The sequence below is a fragment of the Indicator indicator genome, chromosome 21, assembly GCF_027791375.1.
Source record: "Indicator indicator isolate 239-I01 chromosome 21, UM_Iind_1.1, whole genome shotgun sequence".
Classification (NCBI taxonomy): Eukaryota; Metazoa; Chordata; class Aves; order Piciformes; family Indicatoridae; genus Indicator; species Indicator indicator.
The window spans coordinates 13,480,888-13,495,143 of NC_072030.1; the positions used below are offsets into that span (position 1 = coordinate 13,480,888).

Consider the following 14,256-nt stretch of genomic DNA (forward strand, 5'->3'; position numbering starts at 1 on the left):
TGGCCTCTTAGAACCCAAGCCCCTTACAGTGCTTAAAGGCTCCGCCCCTGGATGCCCTTAAAGGGCCAGCACAGCATTTTTTCGCTCCTTCCCCACAAACGTGTCCCCTCAGCTGTGTGTTCCTCCCAGCCATGTACCCCATCTCCACCTGTGTCCTCCCCAGCCATGTCCCCTAACTGTAACCCATGCCCCCCAGTCGTGTCCCCTATTCATAAACACGTCCCCCAGTATTGTTCTCACCCACATCCATGGCCATGTCCCCTGCATTGTGACCCGTAGGGCCAGCTCCGTGTCCCCTGTCACCCCATTTGTGACTCCTATCCCCAGCCACGTCCCTGGATGTGTCCCTCTAGCCATGCCCCCTTCCTCCAACCATGTCTCCACCCCCTATCTGTGTCCCCCAGCCGCGTCCCCTGTCCCCAGCTGTGTCCCCTCTTCTATATCCCCTATCCCTAGTTGTAACTCCCCTTTCATATTCCCTATCCCCAGCTGTGTCTCCTGTCCCCAGCTGTGTTCCCCCTTGCACATTCCCTCTCCCCATCTGTATCCCCGAAGCTATGTCCCGTTTCCCTAGCTATGTTCCCCCTTTCCACATCCCCTACCCCAGCGATGTCCCTCAGCTGTATCCCCCCTCCATGTCCCCTTGCCGCAGCCATGTCCTCTGACTGTAACCCCTCATCCAATTCCCCTCTCCCTAGCTGTGTCCCCCAGCTGTGCCACCTCTCCCTATCTGTGCCCCTGTGTTCCCCCCATCCATATCTCCTCGCCCCAGCCATGTCCCCTGTGTCCCCCCACCCACGTTCCCTGTCCCCAGCCATGTTCTCTGTGTCCCCCCCAATCCGCGTCCCCTCTCCCCAGCCGTGTCCCCCGCCGTGTCCCCGTTGCAGCCACCCGTGACAGAGAAGGACACGTCGTCGTCACCACGTGTCCCTCGTGGGGACCAGCTTCCTCATCGAGCCTCCAAGCTGGTCCACGTCCACCCCCCCACATCCACCACCCCCAACCTCATTACCACCTCACGGCGGGTGGCCGGGGTCACCGACACTCTCCTTTAACCAAATCGGTGTCCCCAGGGTGTCCCCAGGTGAAGGGTGGCTCCACCTCGTCCCTCCCCTCGGCGCCTTCCTGCCTTCCTTGCGCCTGTCACTGGGGATTAGCGGAGGGACAACAGCCTTGGGCTCGGGGGCAGGGGGGACAGGGCCACCCGCCCCCTCGCCTGGATGTAGGAAGCCCGGGCTCGGCCAGGGAGGACCAAGCGCTGAGGTGGGCAAGGACGGGGGGACCTCCCCCCAGCCCTTGGGGGCACCATGAAGGACCGGCTGGAGCAGCTCAAAGCGGTGAGAGACCCTCCCACCCCCCTCCCCAGCCTCACCCCCAACCCGTGGGGACAGCTCCTGGGGTGGGGGTCACCCAAGGGGAGCTGGGACCCTGGCACGAGGGGAGCTGGGACGCTGGCACCGGGGGACCTGGGTGGCATGGGGATGGGGGTCCTTAAGAACCCCACTTCATAGGGGGTGGAGGACCTGAGCCCCCAGCCCATGGTTGATTGGAGGGAGGGGGAGGCATGGGGATGGATGGCTTCAAGCCCCAGGTCTGTGGTGGTTGGGGACATCATGGACTGGATGTCACCAAGCCCCCCATGCCATGGTGAGTGTATGGAGTATGGAAGTGGGGAGTCCTGAGACACCACCTCATGGTGGATGGAGGGGGGGTCACAGGGACAGGTGGCCCCAAAATTCCAGCTTGTGGGGAGTGGGGGCATGATGGGGATGGATGTCACTGGGATGGCATCCCAGGTGGGTGGGTCACAGGGTGGGAATCCCTGAGACTTCACCCCAGGGTTGATGTGGGAGTCATGAGGGTGGGGGACCCTGAGACCTCCACCCCATGGTTGATGAGGTGATTATGAGGAAGGGGTAGCCCCAAGACCCAGGTCTGTGGTGGATGGGGACATGGTGGGGATGGGTGTCACTGAGACCCCACCCCATGGGGGATGGGGACACAATGGGGGTAGGGAGAGAGGTCTGTGAGCCAGCCCCCCCAGCTATGGGGGTGTCAGCTGGAGGGGACTGCAGGGGCTGTCAAACTCTGTGGGTTTGGGGGGGTGGGTGTTTTGGGGTGACAAGAGGGTCACCTCAAAGAGGGTACTGTAGGGTGTATTGGGGACACACCAGCCCCATCTCACACTGTGTGGGGTGGAGGGGGTGTCCCTCCCCCAGGGGGTTCCTTCCCTCGGTGGGAGGGGGGTCCTGTAATGGTTATGGGGTGTCCATGGAGGCCAGCACCCCATCCTGCACCCCAACATCTTGCTGCCACCATCTCTGCTTCCTCCTCCTGCTCTTGCCCTGCTGTGGGGCCCCACTGTCCCCCACTTCCTGGGGACATCCCTGCCCCACTGTGAGCTTCCCCTGGGACATTTTGGGGGGATCCCAGCTGCCCCCTAAGCTGTGCCAGGGCCCCAGTGTAGAGCAGGCAGCCGTGGCAGGGAGGCTTGGCAGGGATTTAGTGGGGATTACGAAGTCATCAGATAAAAGCCCTGGGGGGGGGCAAAGGAATTAATTTTATTTTTACTCTGGCAGGAGGAGGCCAAAAGGGGTGGGGGCGGGGGGAAGTCAGGGGTCCCCTGCTGGGGTCTGTCCCCATCTTGTCCCCGCTGCCACCTCAGGCAGGCACTGTGAACCCCACTGTGGTGCTGAATGGGGTGAGGGGAGGTGGAGGGGTTGGGTTTGGCACCCTAAGAAGGGATGGAGGTGGGTGGCCCTTGGAGGGGGGATGACAGATGTGGTGTCACAGCGATGGGTGACAGCCACCCTTGGGTCCCCTGCTGCTTGGAGCTGCCACGGGACAAAGGTTGGGGCCATAAAACCCTGTCCCATTCCTGTCACCATCCCTGTCACTGTCCCCTCCCTCCAGCCAAGCCTAGCAATCCCTTAATTCCCTAGCCAGATGTGAGACAAGCTTGGCCACCCCCCTGCTGCAGATGTCCATCCGTCCCCCACGTGGGCCACCATGTCCCCATGGCTTGCTTGTGCCCCGTCCCCCCCTGACCCTGCAGAGCTGGGCTGTCACTTGGTGGGGAGGGGGCTCTGTGGGGGAGTGCCTAGGTGCAGGCAGGGGGGTGGGGGCTGTCACCTCTAAACTCTCCCCACCCTTGTCCCACAGAAACAGGATGCAGATGATGACACTGAGGAGCTGGAGATCGCTGTGGACAACACAGCGTTCATGGATGAGTTCTTCTCAGAGGTGAGGTGGGGGGGCAAATGTAGGACACCCCCTGCCGCCAAAATGCCCCCCTCCCTGCCCCCAAGCCCCTCTCTTTGCTCCTCAACACCCTCCTTGACTCCTCCAGATCGAGGAGACCCGGCAGAACATCGACAAGATCTCGGAGAACGTGGAGGAGGCCAAGAAGCTTTACAGCGTCATCCTCTCAGCCCCCATCCCCGAGCAGAGTGAGTGTGGTGGCAGTGGTGTCCCCTTCCCCACCTCCCCAGTCACCTAGCCCCTCCCTGGGGACGTTCCTGTGGTGGTTTCCCTGCCTCATGTGCTGTCACCCCACAGAGACCAAAGATGACCTGGAGCAGCTGACGACAGACATCAAGAAAATGGCCAACAGTGTCCGCAACAAGCTGAAGAGTGAGAGACTGCCTGGTCCCCCCCAGCAGTGTCACCCAGCCCTGCTGGTCCCCCTTGTCCTCATGGGGGAGGGCAGGCTGTGCTGGCAATACTGGGGAAGGTTCCTGATGGGCTGGGGTTTGGATCTCCCCAGGCATGGAGAGGAACATTGAGCAGGATGAGGACAGGTCCTCTGCTGACCTCCGGATACGCAAGTCCCAGGTGAGCTGCAGCCCCCAGGACCTACTGCTGGGGATTGTCCCCACCCAGCATCCCCAAGTCCCACCCTGTCCCCACCCCATCCTCCACAGGCTGGTGATGAGGGTGTGTCCTGGGTGTCCCCAGGTCTCCCAGCCCCATCCCTAGCAGCCCCCCCATGTCTCAGGCACACCATGTCTGGTTGCTCCCAGCCTTCATGTCCCTCTGCTGTGTCCCCAACGCTCTGCCCTGTTCCCCATGGGCTGCAACATGCCATCTTCTGGGTCCCCAGCTCCAGCACCTCAGCCTGTCCTGTCTCCTGGCCCAGAGTGTCCCCAGTCTTGTCCCTGGCCCCATCCTCAGCACCCCATCTTGTCTCCTGGGGCTGGAATGTGGCACGTCTGGGATGTCCCTGATGTCACATCCCCTGTCCTAGCTCTTGTCCCCTGGGAGAATGGCCCATAGGGACATGTCATGACTGGAGGGTCCCAAGCCACTTGTCTCCATCCCCAGCACTGGGTTCTGTGCCCCAGGGTTGGGACATGCCATGCCTGGGGTGTCCCATGTCCCCACCATCCATTTCTGGGTCCTGCTGCCTGTGGACCAGGGAGCTGTCATGTCCATGGTGTGTCCCCAGCCCCATTGTCCTTGTCCCTGTGCCCATCCCTGGGTCCTGCTGCCTGTAGGACCAGGGAAGTGCCATGTCCATGGCGTGTCCCCAGCCCCATGTCCTTGTCCCCAGCACTCGGTCCTGTCCCGCAAGTTCGTGGATGTGATGACCAAGTACAACGAGGCCCAGGTGGATTTCCGAGAGCGCAGCAAGGGCCGGATCCAGCGGCAGCTCGAGATCAGTGCGTGCCCCGCCCCCTGCACAGACCCCGCCCCCTGCACAGACCCCGCCCCTGGTGGTACAAGTGGGTGGTGCTCACAGCTCATGACCACGCCCTCTTCTGGATTGTTGGGCGGGGCCAGCCACCAGAACCATAGGCCACACACCCCTGGGCAAACTGGGTGGGGTTAGAGTATAGACTCCTCCCCTTTGGTAAAAGTGGGTGGGGCCAGGTCACATAGGCCCCACCTCCTTTGCCAGAGTGGGTGGGGCCTGTTCCCACATTTTCCCTATCCTTATCCCACCCTATCCTACCCTTTCCCTACCCGTTCCCATCTTTATCCCACTCTGTTCCCCCGTCCTGACCCTATCCCATCTCTTTCCCCACCCCATCTTACCCCTGTCCCATCCTGTCCCACCCTTGTCCCACTGTGTCCCCAACCTGTCCCCACCTCTGTCCCTACCCCTGTCCCACCTCTATCCCCACACCATCCCATCCCTGACTCCTGTCTCACTTCTGTCCTTACCCTATCCCACCTCTGTCCCACCCCATCCCACTCCTCTCCCTACTGCTCTCCCACCCTTGTCCCACTCTGTCCCCACCTGCCCGCAGCCGGCAAGAACACGACGGACGAGGAGCTGGAAGAAATGCTGGAAAGCGGGAACCCCTCCATCTTCACCTCGGGGGTGAGCAGTGGTCTGGAGGGGACACCAGGAGGGACAGAGGGACCAGCACCTCCCCTGGCTGAGGGCCACCACCCTTGTCCTGCTGCCCTTTGCAGATCATGGACTCGCAGATCTCGAAGCAGGCGCTGAGCGAGATCGAGGGGAGGCACAAGGACATCGTGCGGCTGGAGAGCAGCATCAAGGAGCTCCACGACATGTTCGTGGACATTGCCATGCTGGTGGAGAACCAGGTGTGGTGTGGGGACAGCAGGGACCTGGATATGACAGCAGGGACCTGTGTGTGGGACCTGTGCATGGAGAGAGCAGGGACCTGGATATGGGGACAGCAGGGACCTGTGCCTGGAGACATCAGGGACCTGTGTGTGGGGACAGCAGGGACTTGTGCATGGGGACAGCAGGGACCTGTGTGTGGGGACAGCAAGGACTTGGATGTGGGGACAGCAGGGACCTGTGTGTGGGGACAGCAGGGAGCTGGGTATGGGTTGAATGAGGACAACCAGGGAATTCCAAACAGTGAGAGCAGAGATTTGTGAGTGGGGACAAGCAGGGACTTGGGCATGAAGTGACTGTGGGACCTGTGCACAGGGACAAGAAGGAACCTGTGCATGGGGACAGCAAGCAGTGTGTGGGGACAAGAAGGGACCTCTGCACAGTGACAGCAGGGGCCTGTGCATGGGGACAGACAGGGAGCTGGATATGAGCTGGATGTGGACAACCAGGAAGCTGTGCATGGTGACAGTAGGGAGCTTGGCATGGGGACAGCAGGAGACCTGTGCGTGGGAACAGCAGGGAGCTGTGCATGGGGACAGCAGGGAGTTGGGCATGGGCACAGCAGGGAGCTGGGCATGGGGACAGCAGGGAGCTGGGCATGAGATGAGCAGGAGACCTGTGCATAGGGACAAAAAGAAACCTGTGCATGGGGACAGCAGGGACATCTGTGTGGTGACAAGTGGGAGGCTGAGAGTGGAGACAAGCAGGAACCTGTGCATGGGGACAGCAGGGACCTGGCCATGGGGACTTCAGGGACCTGTGCATGGGGACAGCAGGGACCTGGCTATGGGGACAAGAAAGGACCTGTGCATGGGGACAAACAGGACCCTGCGCATGAAGCTGCACAGGCACTGTCCCCCAGTGCTCTGTGAGGACAGAGCCCAGAGCTCCGTGGGGACACAGGGGTGGGCAGAAGCGTGTGTCCCCAGCACCGTGGTGGCCCTGGCCACTCTCTCAGCCCCCTTTTTGTCCCCCCATGCCACATGAGGAGCCACGGTGCCCACTGGGGACGGGTGAGTACCTCGCACCGTGGAGCCGTGCCACTTGCCATGGGGCTGTGCCACATGCCACCCCCCGTGGCGCCCCACCACGGTGTCCCCTCTGAGCATGTCCCCTCTGCTGTCCCCACAGGGTGGGCTGCTGGATAACGTGGAGCAGCACGTCAGGCAGGCGGCCGAGCACGTGGAGCAGGGCCACCAGCAGACCAAAAAAGCTCTCCGGTACCAGGGCCAGGCACGCAAGGTGGGTGGGGGTGGGAGAGGCCGAGTGCCACCACCCTTGGGTGCTCTCAGTGTGTGTGTGTCTCTGTCCCTCCTCCTTCTCTGCCTGTCCCCTGCTGTCCCCACCACGCCCCGTAGGGAACCATGATCGACCGCATCGAGAACAACATGGACCAGTCCGTCGGCTTCGTGGAGCGGGCGGTGGCCGACACCAAAAAGGCTGTGAAGTACCAGAGTGAGGCCAGGAGGGTGAGATGGACCAACGGCCCCAGTGTCCCCACAGTGTCCCCTCCGCAGCCCCGGCACCCCAAAGGCATCCCCCTGTCCCTTTCTGTGTCATCGTGTCTCACAGTGCTCCCAGGGTCTTCCTCACGTAGCCTCCAGTAGACCTAAAGCCCCCTTGTGTCGCTCAGCCACACCCTGTGTCCTCTTCTGTCCCTCAGTGTCTCCCTATAACCTCCAGAGGCCCTGAAAACCTCTTGTGTCCCCCAGCCACTCCTCATGTCCCCCAACCATTTCTGTCTCCCAGCCTCTTCTGTCCCCCAGCCACCCTTTGTGTCCCCCAGCCACCCTTTGTGTCCCCCAGCCACCCTTTATGTCCCCCAGCCACTCCTCATGTCCCCCAACCACCTCTTCTATCCCCAGCCACCTCATGTCCCCCAGCTACCCTCCATTCTCCCCCTCCTCTGCCCTCCAGCATCTCCCCATACCCTCCAGTGACCCTCAGAACCCCTTGTGTCCCCAGCCACTTCTGCCTGCCAGCCACCTCTTACCCCCCAACCACTTTGTATCCCTCAGCCACCCCTTGTGTCTCCCAGCCACCTTTCTGTGTCCTCCAGCCACCTCGTGTCCCACAGTCACCTCTTGTGTCCCACAGCCACCCTTCATGTCCCACAGCCACCCCTTGTGTCCCCTAGCTACCCTCTAGATGACACCAATAGTTCCCATTGGCCACCAGTCACCCCCAGCCAGTTCCTGGTCCTCTCTTATGACCTCCATGGAGGTTGGCATCTTTTGTCCTTCTCTGTCCCCTCACCACCAACTCCAACCTTGAAACCCCTCAGGTGTGATGAGCTGATGAGGGAGGGCTCAGCCCCCTCCTGCCCTGTCCCTGGGTCTGCAGCATCTCTGGCTCTTCTGGGCTCCTCTGTGCCCACTTCTGCTCTCCGTGTGTGTCCCCAAACCATGGGGCAGGTGTCACCCCAGCCCCATCTCCACTCTTGCCCCCTCCAGAAGATGCTGATTTTGGCAGCAGTTGTGGTGCTCTTGCTGGGGACAGTTGCCCTCATCATCGGACTGTCCGTGGGGCTAAACAAGAAATAGCCTCCAAGATTGGGGGGCAGTGGTCTGTAAGTGTTTGGGGACCCTCAGCACAGGGACATGGAGGGCTTGGGGACAGTGGGCTGGCACGATGAGGCTGCTCTGTGTCCCAGTGATGAGGTCTGGCTCTGTGGTGGTTTGGTTTCTGCTGCTGCTTTTGGGGCTGGGGGTCCTGGTGTGAGGAGGTCCATGGTGCTCAGGGGTCTGTGGTGCTCAGCACTGGTGTGGCCACACCTGGAATCCTGGGGTCAGGTTTGGGTTCCTCACTCCAAGAAGGACATTGAGGAGCTGGAGTAGGTCCAGAGAAGGGCAACAAAGCTGGGGAAGGGTCTGGGGAACAGGGCTGGGGAGGAGCAGCTGAGGGAGCTGGGGGTGTTGAGCCTGGAGAAAAGGAGGCTGAGGGGAGACCTTCTGGCTCTCTGCAGCTCCCTGCAAGGAGGCTGGAGCCAGGTGGGGTTGGGATCTTCTGCCAAGGAACAAGTGACAGGACAAGAGGGAATGGCCTCAAGTTGCCCCAGGGGAGGTTTAAGATGGGTATCAGAAGAAAGTTCTGAAAGGGTTGTCAAAGCCTGGAACAAGCTCCCCAGGGAGGTGTTTGAATCCCCATCCTTGGAGGTGTTTAAAAGAGGCAGAGAAGTGGTGCTGAGGGCCATGGTCTAGCACCAGCCTTGGCAGAGTTAGAGAATGGTTGGTCTGGATGATCTCAAAGGTCTTTTCCAACCAACTCTGTGGTTCTGCCTGTGGTGCTTGGGGCTTTGTGCTGCTCAGGGCTCTGGGTTTCAGCTCCATGCTTGGCTCCATGTTCCCCATGTTGGTCCCAGCCATCCCTGTTCCCTGCTGCATTCCATCAGCCCCTTCCCCACCAGCCTCTCCAGTTGACATCTCCCCTTTCCCTCCTCCAGACATGTCCAACCATCCCAGTGGTGATACCTCCCAGCAGGACCCTTCCCAGCATCACATCCTGGTCCTCTCCTCTCCCTGCTCCTCCTGGACCTGCTGCCCTCATGTACCAGTTCCCCCAGCTCAGCACCACTGCCTCTCCCTCCACCTTGGCACCCTGACACTGGAGTGTCCCCTTCCACTGGACCGTTCCCTGCCAGTGCCTCATGTCCCCTGCAGGAAGGGGACAAGATTTGACTGTTCATTTTCTCTTTGCTGATAAACCAACTTCTCCTTGTCTGTGGGGACAAGAAGAGACGAGGGCCAGACTCTCATCTGCATGGACATTGTGGGAGGACAAGGGATGGGGATATGGCCAGGACAGGAAGTTTGGTGGCACCAGCAGCTGCCAGCAGGTCTGGCCATGCTTTGCTGTCCCCTGTGCTGAGCAGCCTGAGCTACCAGGGACCTTAGCTGCTCTTGGCTTTGATGTTTGGTGGTGGCACGTCCCTAGATGCTCACTGCCCCAGTGCCGTGGGGAGCTGGGATGGGAGGACGTGGTGGTCACCAAAAAGGACATGGTGGTGACCAAAAAGTCCTGTTACAATAAAGGTCCCCACTGCCACCCACCCTGTCTGCTCAGTGTGACATTGGGCTGCTGAGGAGGCGAGTGGGGGTCCTGGCACCTCCAGAAAGCCAAGGCAGGGGCTGAGCACTGCTCCGACTCAGCTTGTGGTGGCTTTGGCTCAGGACCCAGAGTCTGGGCCTGGCCCCAGTTTTGAGGTGCTGCAGTGACACAGCCCCTCGAGGAGGTGTGACAGGGCAGTGTGGGGCTGGGGACAGCCCAAAGGCCCACAGGCTCTGCCAGGCTGGCCCAGACCTTCTTCCTCGCTGGTTCTGGGTAAGTCACAGCTTTGGGGACTGTCCCAGGTGGACGCAGGACCAGCTCACACCTGTCCCACTGCCTCCTCATCCTCTGTCCCTTGTTCCCCAACCCCTGTCCCTTGTCCCTGCTCCCCAGCCCCATGCCACCCACATGTCACAGCCCCCTCTCTCCCCATGCAGAAGAAGATCCTGATCATGCTGTGCTGCATCATCCTTGCCATCATCTTGGCTTCCAGCATCGGGAGCATCTTCGCCTGAGACCCTCCACCAGCTGCCCTCCAGGTGAGTGGGTGCCTGGTGGGAGGATGCAAACTGGGGTCCCTGCTCACACCCCACACCCAAGGCATAGGTTTGGGCCTTGGTGGGGTTGAGTTGGGTGGGATTCCCCTGCCCTGGACTTGCCTTGCTTAGGGTGTCCCTAAGCAGCCCCATCAGGAGGTGATGGGAGCCAAATCTTCTTCCTCAGTGTCACTTCCTCCCTGCTGCAGGTGGCCTTTCCTCCTCCTTCCCCTGCACGTCCTGGATGATCCCACCCGCATCCAACCTGCTGCTCCAGCCATGGGAGAGACCCCAGGACCCTCCTGCCAAGCCCTCAGCCCTGCAGCCCTGAGGACATTCCAGAGGAGCAGAGGAACCCACCTGCCCTGCTCCCCTTTCCTTCCCTCCCACCAGTGGGTGAACATCCCAAGGTTTCCCCACCACCAACACCACTACCACCACGACGACCACCACCACCACCACCACCTTTGCTCCCCACCCTCCACTTTGGCTGATGGTGACAATTCAGCCCCTTCCTCGGTGGCAGAGCAGCCAGAGGAGCCACGTCCCTCCCCAGGGCAGCGTGCGGGTGACAGTGAGGGCTCTGCCTTGCTTGGGGTGGAAGTTGGAGCCTCTCTCCTCACTCAGAGCTTCTCCACGGTGACTTCTCCATCCCATTGGCTCTTGGGATGTGCAGCTGCCCGCACCAGAGCCCTCCTCCTGAATAAAAACATCACCCACACCCTGCTCTGGGGGGTGCTGCTTTGCTTTTGGGGGTGGGTTCCACAGCAGGAGGCAAGCCTTGCCACATCCACAGGATCCCAGGATGTTAGATGTTGGAAGGGACCTCTGAAGATCATCCAGTCCAACCCCCCTGCCAGAGCAGGACCATAGAATCCAGCACAGGTCACACAGGAATGCATCCAGATGGGGCTTGAAAGTCTCCAGAGAAGGAGACTCCACAACCTCTCTGGGCAGCCTGTTCCAGTGCTCTGTGACCCTCACACTGAAGAAGTTCCTCCTCATGTGGAGGTGGAACCTCCTGTGCTGGAGTTTCTCTCCATTGCCCCTTGTCCTAGCACAGGGTGCAAGTGAGCAGAGCCTGTCCCCTGCCTCCTGACCCCCAGCCCTCAGATATTGATGGACATTGATCAGATCCCCTCTCAGTCTTCTCCAGACTAACCAGGCTCAGGTCTCTCAGCTTTTCCTCATCAGGCAGTGCTCCAGTCCCTTCATCATCCTTGTAGCTCTCTGTTAGACTCTCTCCAGCAGATCCCTGTCCCTCCTGAATGGAAGAGCCCCAAACTGGACACAATATTCCAGGTGAGGTCTCACCAGGGCAGAGTAGAGAGGGAGGAGAACCTCCCTGGATCTGCTGGGCACACTCCTCTTAATACACCCCAGGTTCCCACTGGCCCTCTTGGCCACCAGGGCACATTTCTGCCCCATGGCTCACTTCTCATCCACCAGCACTCCCAGGTCCTTCTCCAGGTCCCAGGTTAGGTGCTCTCCTAACCTGTGCTGCTGCCACCACCTCTGGGATGCTGCAGCTTTCCAGCTCCAAGAAAGCACAGCAGGTGAGAAGGGCTCTTGTGGGAAAGGTTTAATGGGAGGTGGGACCCGGTCAGACCCTGTCCTTGAGGAAGAACTTGCCCCAGTACCGTCCCTTGAGGTGCAGGTCGTAGGGGCTGAGGTAGCGGCGCATGCCCAGCATGTTGGCGGTGACGATGCGCTCGAAGGTCCAAGGGTTCTGGTTGTTGAGCTTCCTCTCCTCCTCCTCCCTCCTCATCTCCTGAAGGCCATCCCTGCTGATGGGGATGGCGTGGAACGGCAGCTTCCTGGCCACCTGCAGCAGGAAAGGCTTCACCTCCTCGAACTCGCAGCGCCCGCCCAGCTCCACCACCAGCCGCCCGCTCTTCACCGCCGTCACGTAGCGCTCGATGGGGCCCTTGCCGCCCCCCATGCGGTGGCCCAAGCTCTTCTTGGTCAGTGGCTTGTAGGGGGCTGGCACACGCCAGATGGCAAACATGGTCTTGGGGTCCATGCAGCGGCCAATGGTCAAGCGGATCATCTCGAAGTGGCCCCAGTGCAGGTAGCCACCCCCCAAGGCCTGTAGAGGAGGAAGGAGGAGGTGAGCTGAGAGAAGGGACAGGTTCCTCCCGGCCTGCCACTGCACCAGCAGCTGTCCCCCCTACCCTTCCTGTGGGATTTGGAGGGGAGCAGCCTCTCTGAGGATGCCTCCAAGCTGCCTGTGCAATTGAAGTTGGGTTTCAAATGCCTTATCGCACGGCTGGGGCCTGTCAGATACTTCCTGACGGGGGAGCTCAATCCATCATGGAATTGTGGAACTGTTTGGGTTGGAAGAGATGTTCAAGATCGTGGAGTCCAACCCTCAACCCAGCACTGCCAGGGCACCACTGAACTATGACCCTCAGCACCACAGCTCCAGGGCTTTGAAATCCTTCCAGGGATGGGGACGTCATCCCTGCCCTGGGCCAGGCCTTGACAACTCTCAAGGGCAAGGAATTGTTTCTCATGCCCAACCTAAACCTCCCCTGGGCCTCTTGAGGCCATTTCCTTTTGTCCTGTCACTTCTTCCTTGGCAGAAGAGACCAACCCCCACCTGGCTCCAGCCTCCTTGCAGGGAGTTGCAGAGAGCCAGAAGGTCTCCCCTCAGCCTCCTTTTCTCCAGGCTCAACATCCCCAGCTCCCTCAGCTGCTCCTCCCCAGACCCTTCCCCAGGTTCACTGCCCTTCTCTGGACCTGCTCCATCTCCTCGATGTGCTTCTTGGAGTGAGGGGCCCAAACCTGACCCCAGGATTCCAGGTATATCCTCACCAGTGCTCAGTTCAAGGAAATGATCCCTGCCCTGCTCCTGCTGGCCACACTCCTGCCAACCTGAGCCCTTTCTGACACAGATGGCTTAGCCTGCCTGACTTTTTGGAGCCAGTCTGGCCTCGGTCCCCTCCTCTCACTGCTTTATTTGGAGTTTCCACCTCCACAGGAGGGCCCAGCACCAGGTGGGAGTCTCCACCCCAGGGATCCCTACTGCCAACCCCCCTTCACCTCCTCCCCAGTGCAGCCCCCAGCCCCTCCAGGCTTTCCCCTCAGCACAGCTGTGGCTGGGGGGTGGACAGCAGTGCCCCATCCCACTCACCAGGATCCCGTACTGCCCCTGCGTGAAGTTGGTGGCCTGCCGGGACGGGCCACGGATGTCACGCAGATTCCGAGGCTCCCGCCTGACCTTGGGCACCTGTGGGACCTTATCCATGAACTTCAGCTTTGGCTTCTCCGGGATTACGATTCCTGCCGGGGGGACACAGAGGTGAGGGTCAGGGGCCCCTCAGGAGAGCGCAGCGCAGCAGGAACGTGGGTGACAGTGAGCAGGGGCTGTGCCCTGCCAGCCCTCCTTACCGCTGTAATCCGGGGGCATCACGTACTTCTTCAACCCTGCCCGGGGCACGCCGACCCCACCGGCACCTGGGGGACAGAGCGGGGAGGTCAAAGCGGGAATGTACCCAACCGGCAGCAAGGGCCCGGCAGAAGGGACCCATGAGGGAATTCTCCCGCATCCCCAGGTCTCTTTTACATCTCAACGTCACCCCCACACACACAGCCAGCACTGCTGAGCCAGCAGTCCTAGACCCCAGCTCCCCGCGGTTAGTGCAGTAGGGGCCTGGCAGTGCCGACACCGGAGCCACGCTCCCCCCCCCCCCACCCCCCGCCGCCCAGCGCAGCCTGCGGTCCCCGTGGCCACTCGCAGTCCTTACCGGCGGCCCCCGGACGTGCTGCAGCCGGGAGCGGCCGCAAAAGCCTCCCTCGGAACCCCGCCAGGCCCGGCGCCGCCATGGCGTCCGACCCGGAGCTGCCCCCCGAGGGACGTTCCGGGAGCGCCGTCCCTGCCTGCGGCTTCCCCGGGAAACGCGGAACGGAGCCTTCGGTTCCGGACGGGCAGCTGCGGCTGGGGACGCGGACAAGAGTAGGCTTGGAAGAGACCTTTACGGTCATGGAGTCCAACCCTCAACCCACGCTGCCAGGGCACCACCAACCCATGGCACTCAGCACCACAGCTCCACAGCACAGAAACCCCTCCAGGGA

At 61.2% G+C, this 14,256-nt stretch overlaps 2 protein-coding genes across 3 annotated transcripts; one reads left to right on the forward strand and one right to left on the reverse strand.

The window, feature by feature from the left end:
• Positions 1-1,307: 1,307 nt before the first annotated feature.
• On the forward strand, positions 1,308-10,158 carry STX3 (syntaxin 3). 2 transcript variants are annotated; one of them, XM_054390396.1, is made up of 10 exons: positions 1,308-1,337; positions 3,163-3,243; positions 3,350-3,449; positions 3,559-3,633; positions 3,767-3,834; positions 4,553-4,661; positions 5,253-5,326; positions 5,422-5,556; positions 6,955-7,065; positions 10,081-10,158. In XM_054390396.1, the coding sequence occupies exons 1-10, from the start codon at positions 1,308-1,310 to the stop codon at positions 10,156-10,158; spliced, it is 861 nt and encodes a 286-aa protein (XP_054246371.1). The 2 variants fall into 2 exon arrangements, with proteins under 2 accessions (XP_054246371.1, XP_054246372.1); XM_054390397.1 differs by having other exon boundaries at positions 3,169-3,243.
• A 1,596-nt stretch (positions 10,159-11,754) lies between these two features.
• On the reverse strand, positions 11,755-14,007 carry MRPL16 (mitochondrial ribosomal protein L16). Its single transcript, XM_054390789.1, has 4 exons — positions 13,929-14,007; positions 13,573-13,638; positions 13,316-13,464; positions 11,755-12,268 (listed from the first exon to the last, which is right to left on the reverse strand). Exons 1-4 carry the CDS (start codon positions 14,005-14,007, stop codon positions 11,783-11,785), a joined length of 780 nt encoding a protein of 259 aa, XP_054246764.1. The 3' UTR covers positions 11,755-11,782.
• Positions 14,008-14,256: the final 249 nt, after the last annotated feature.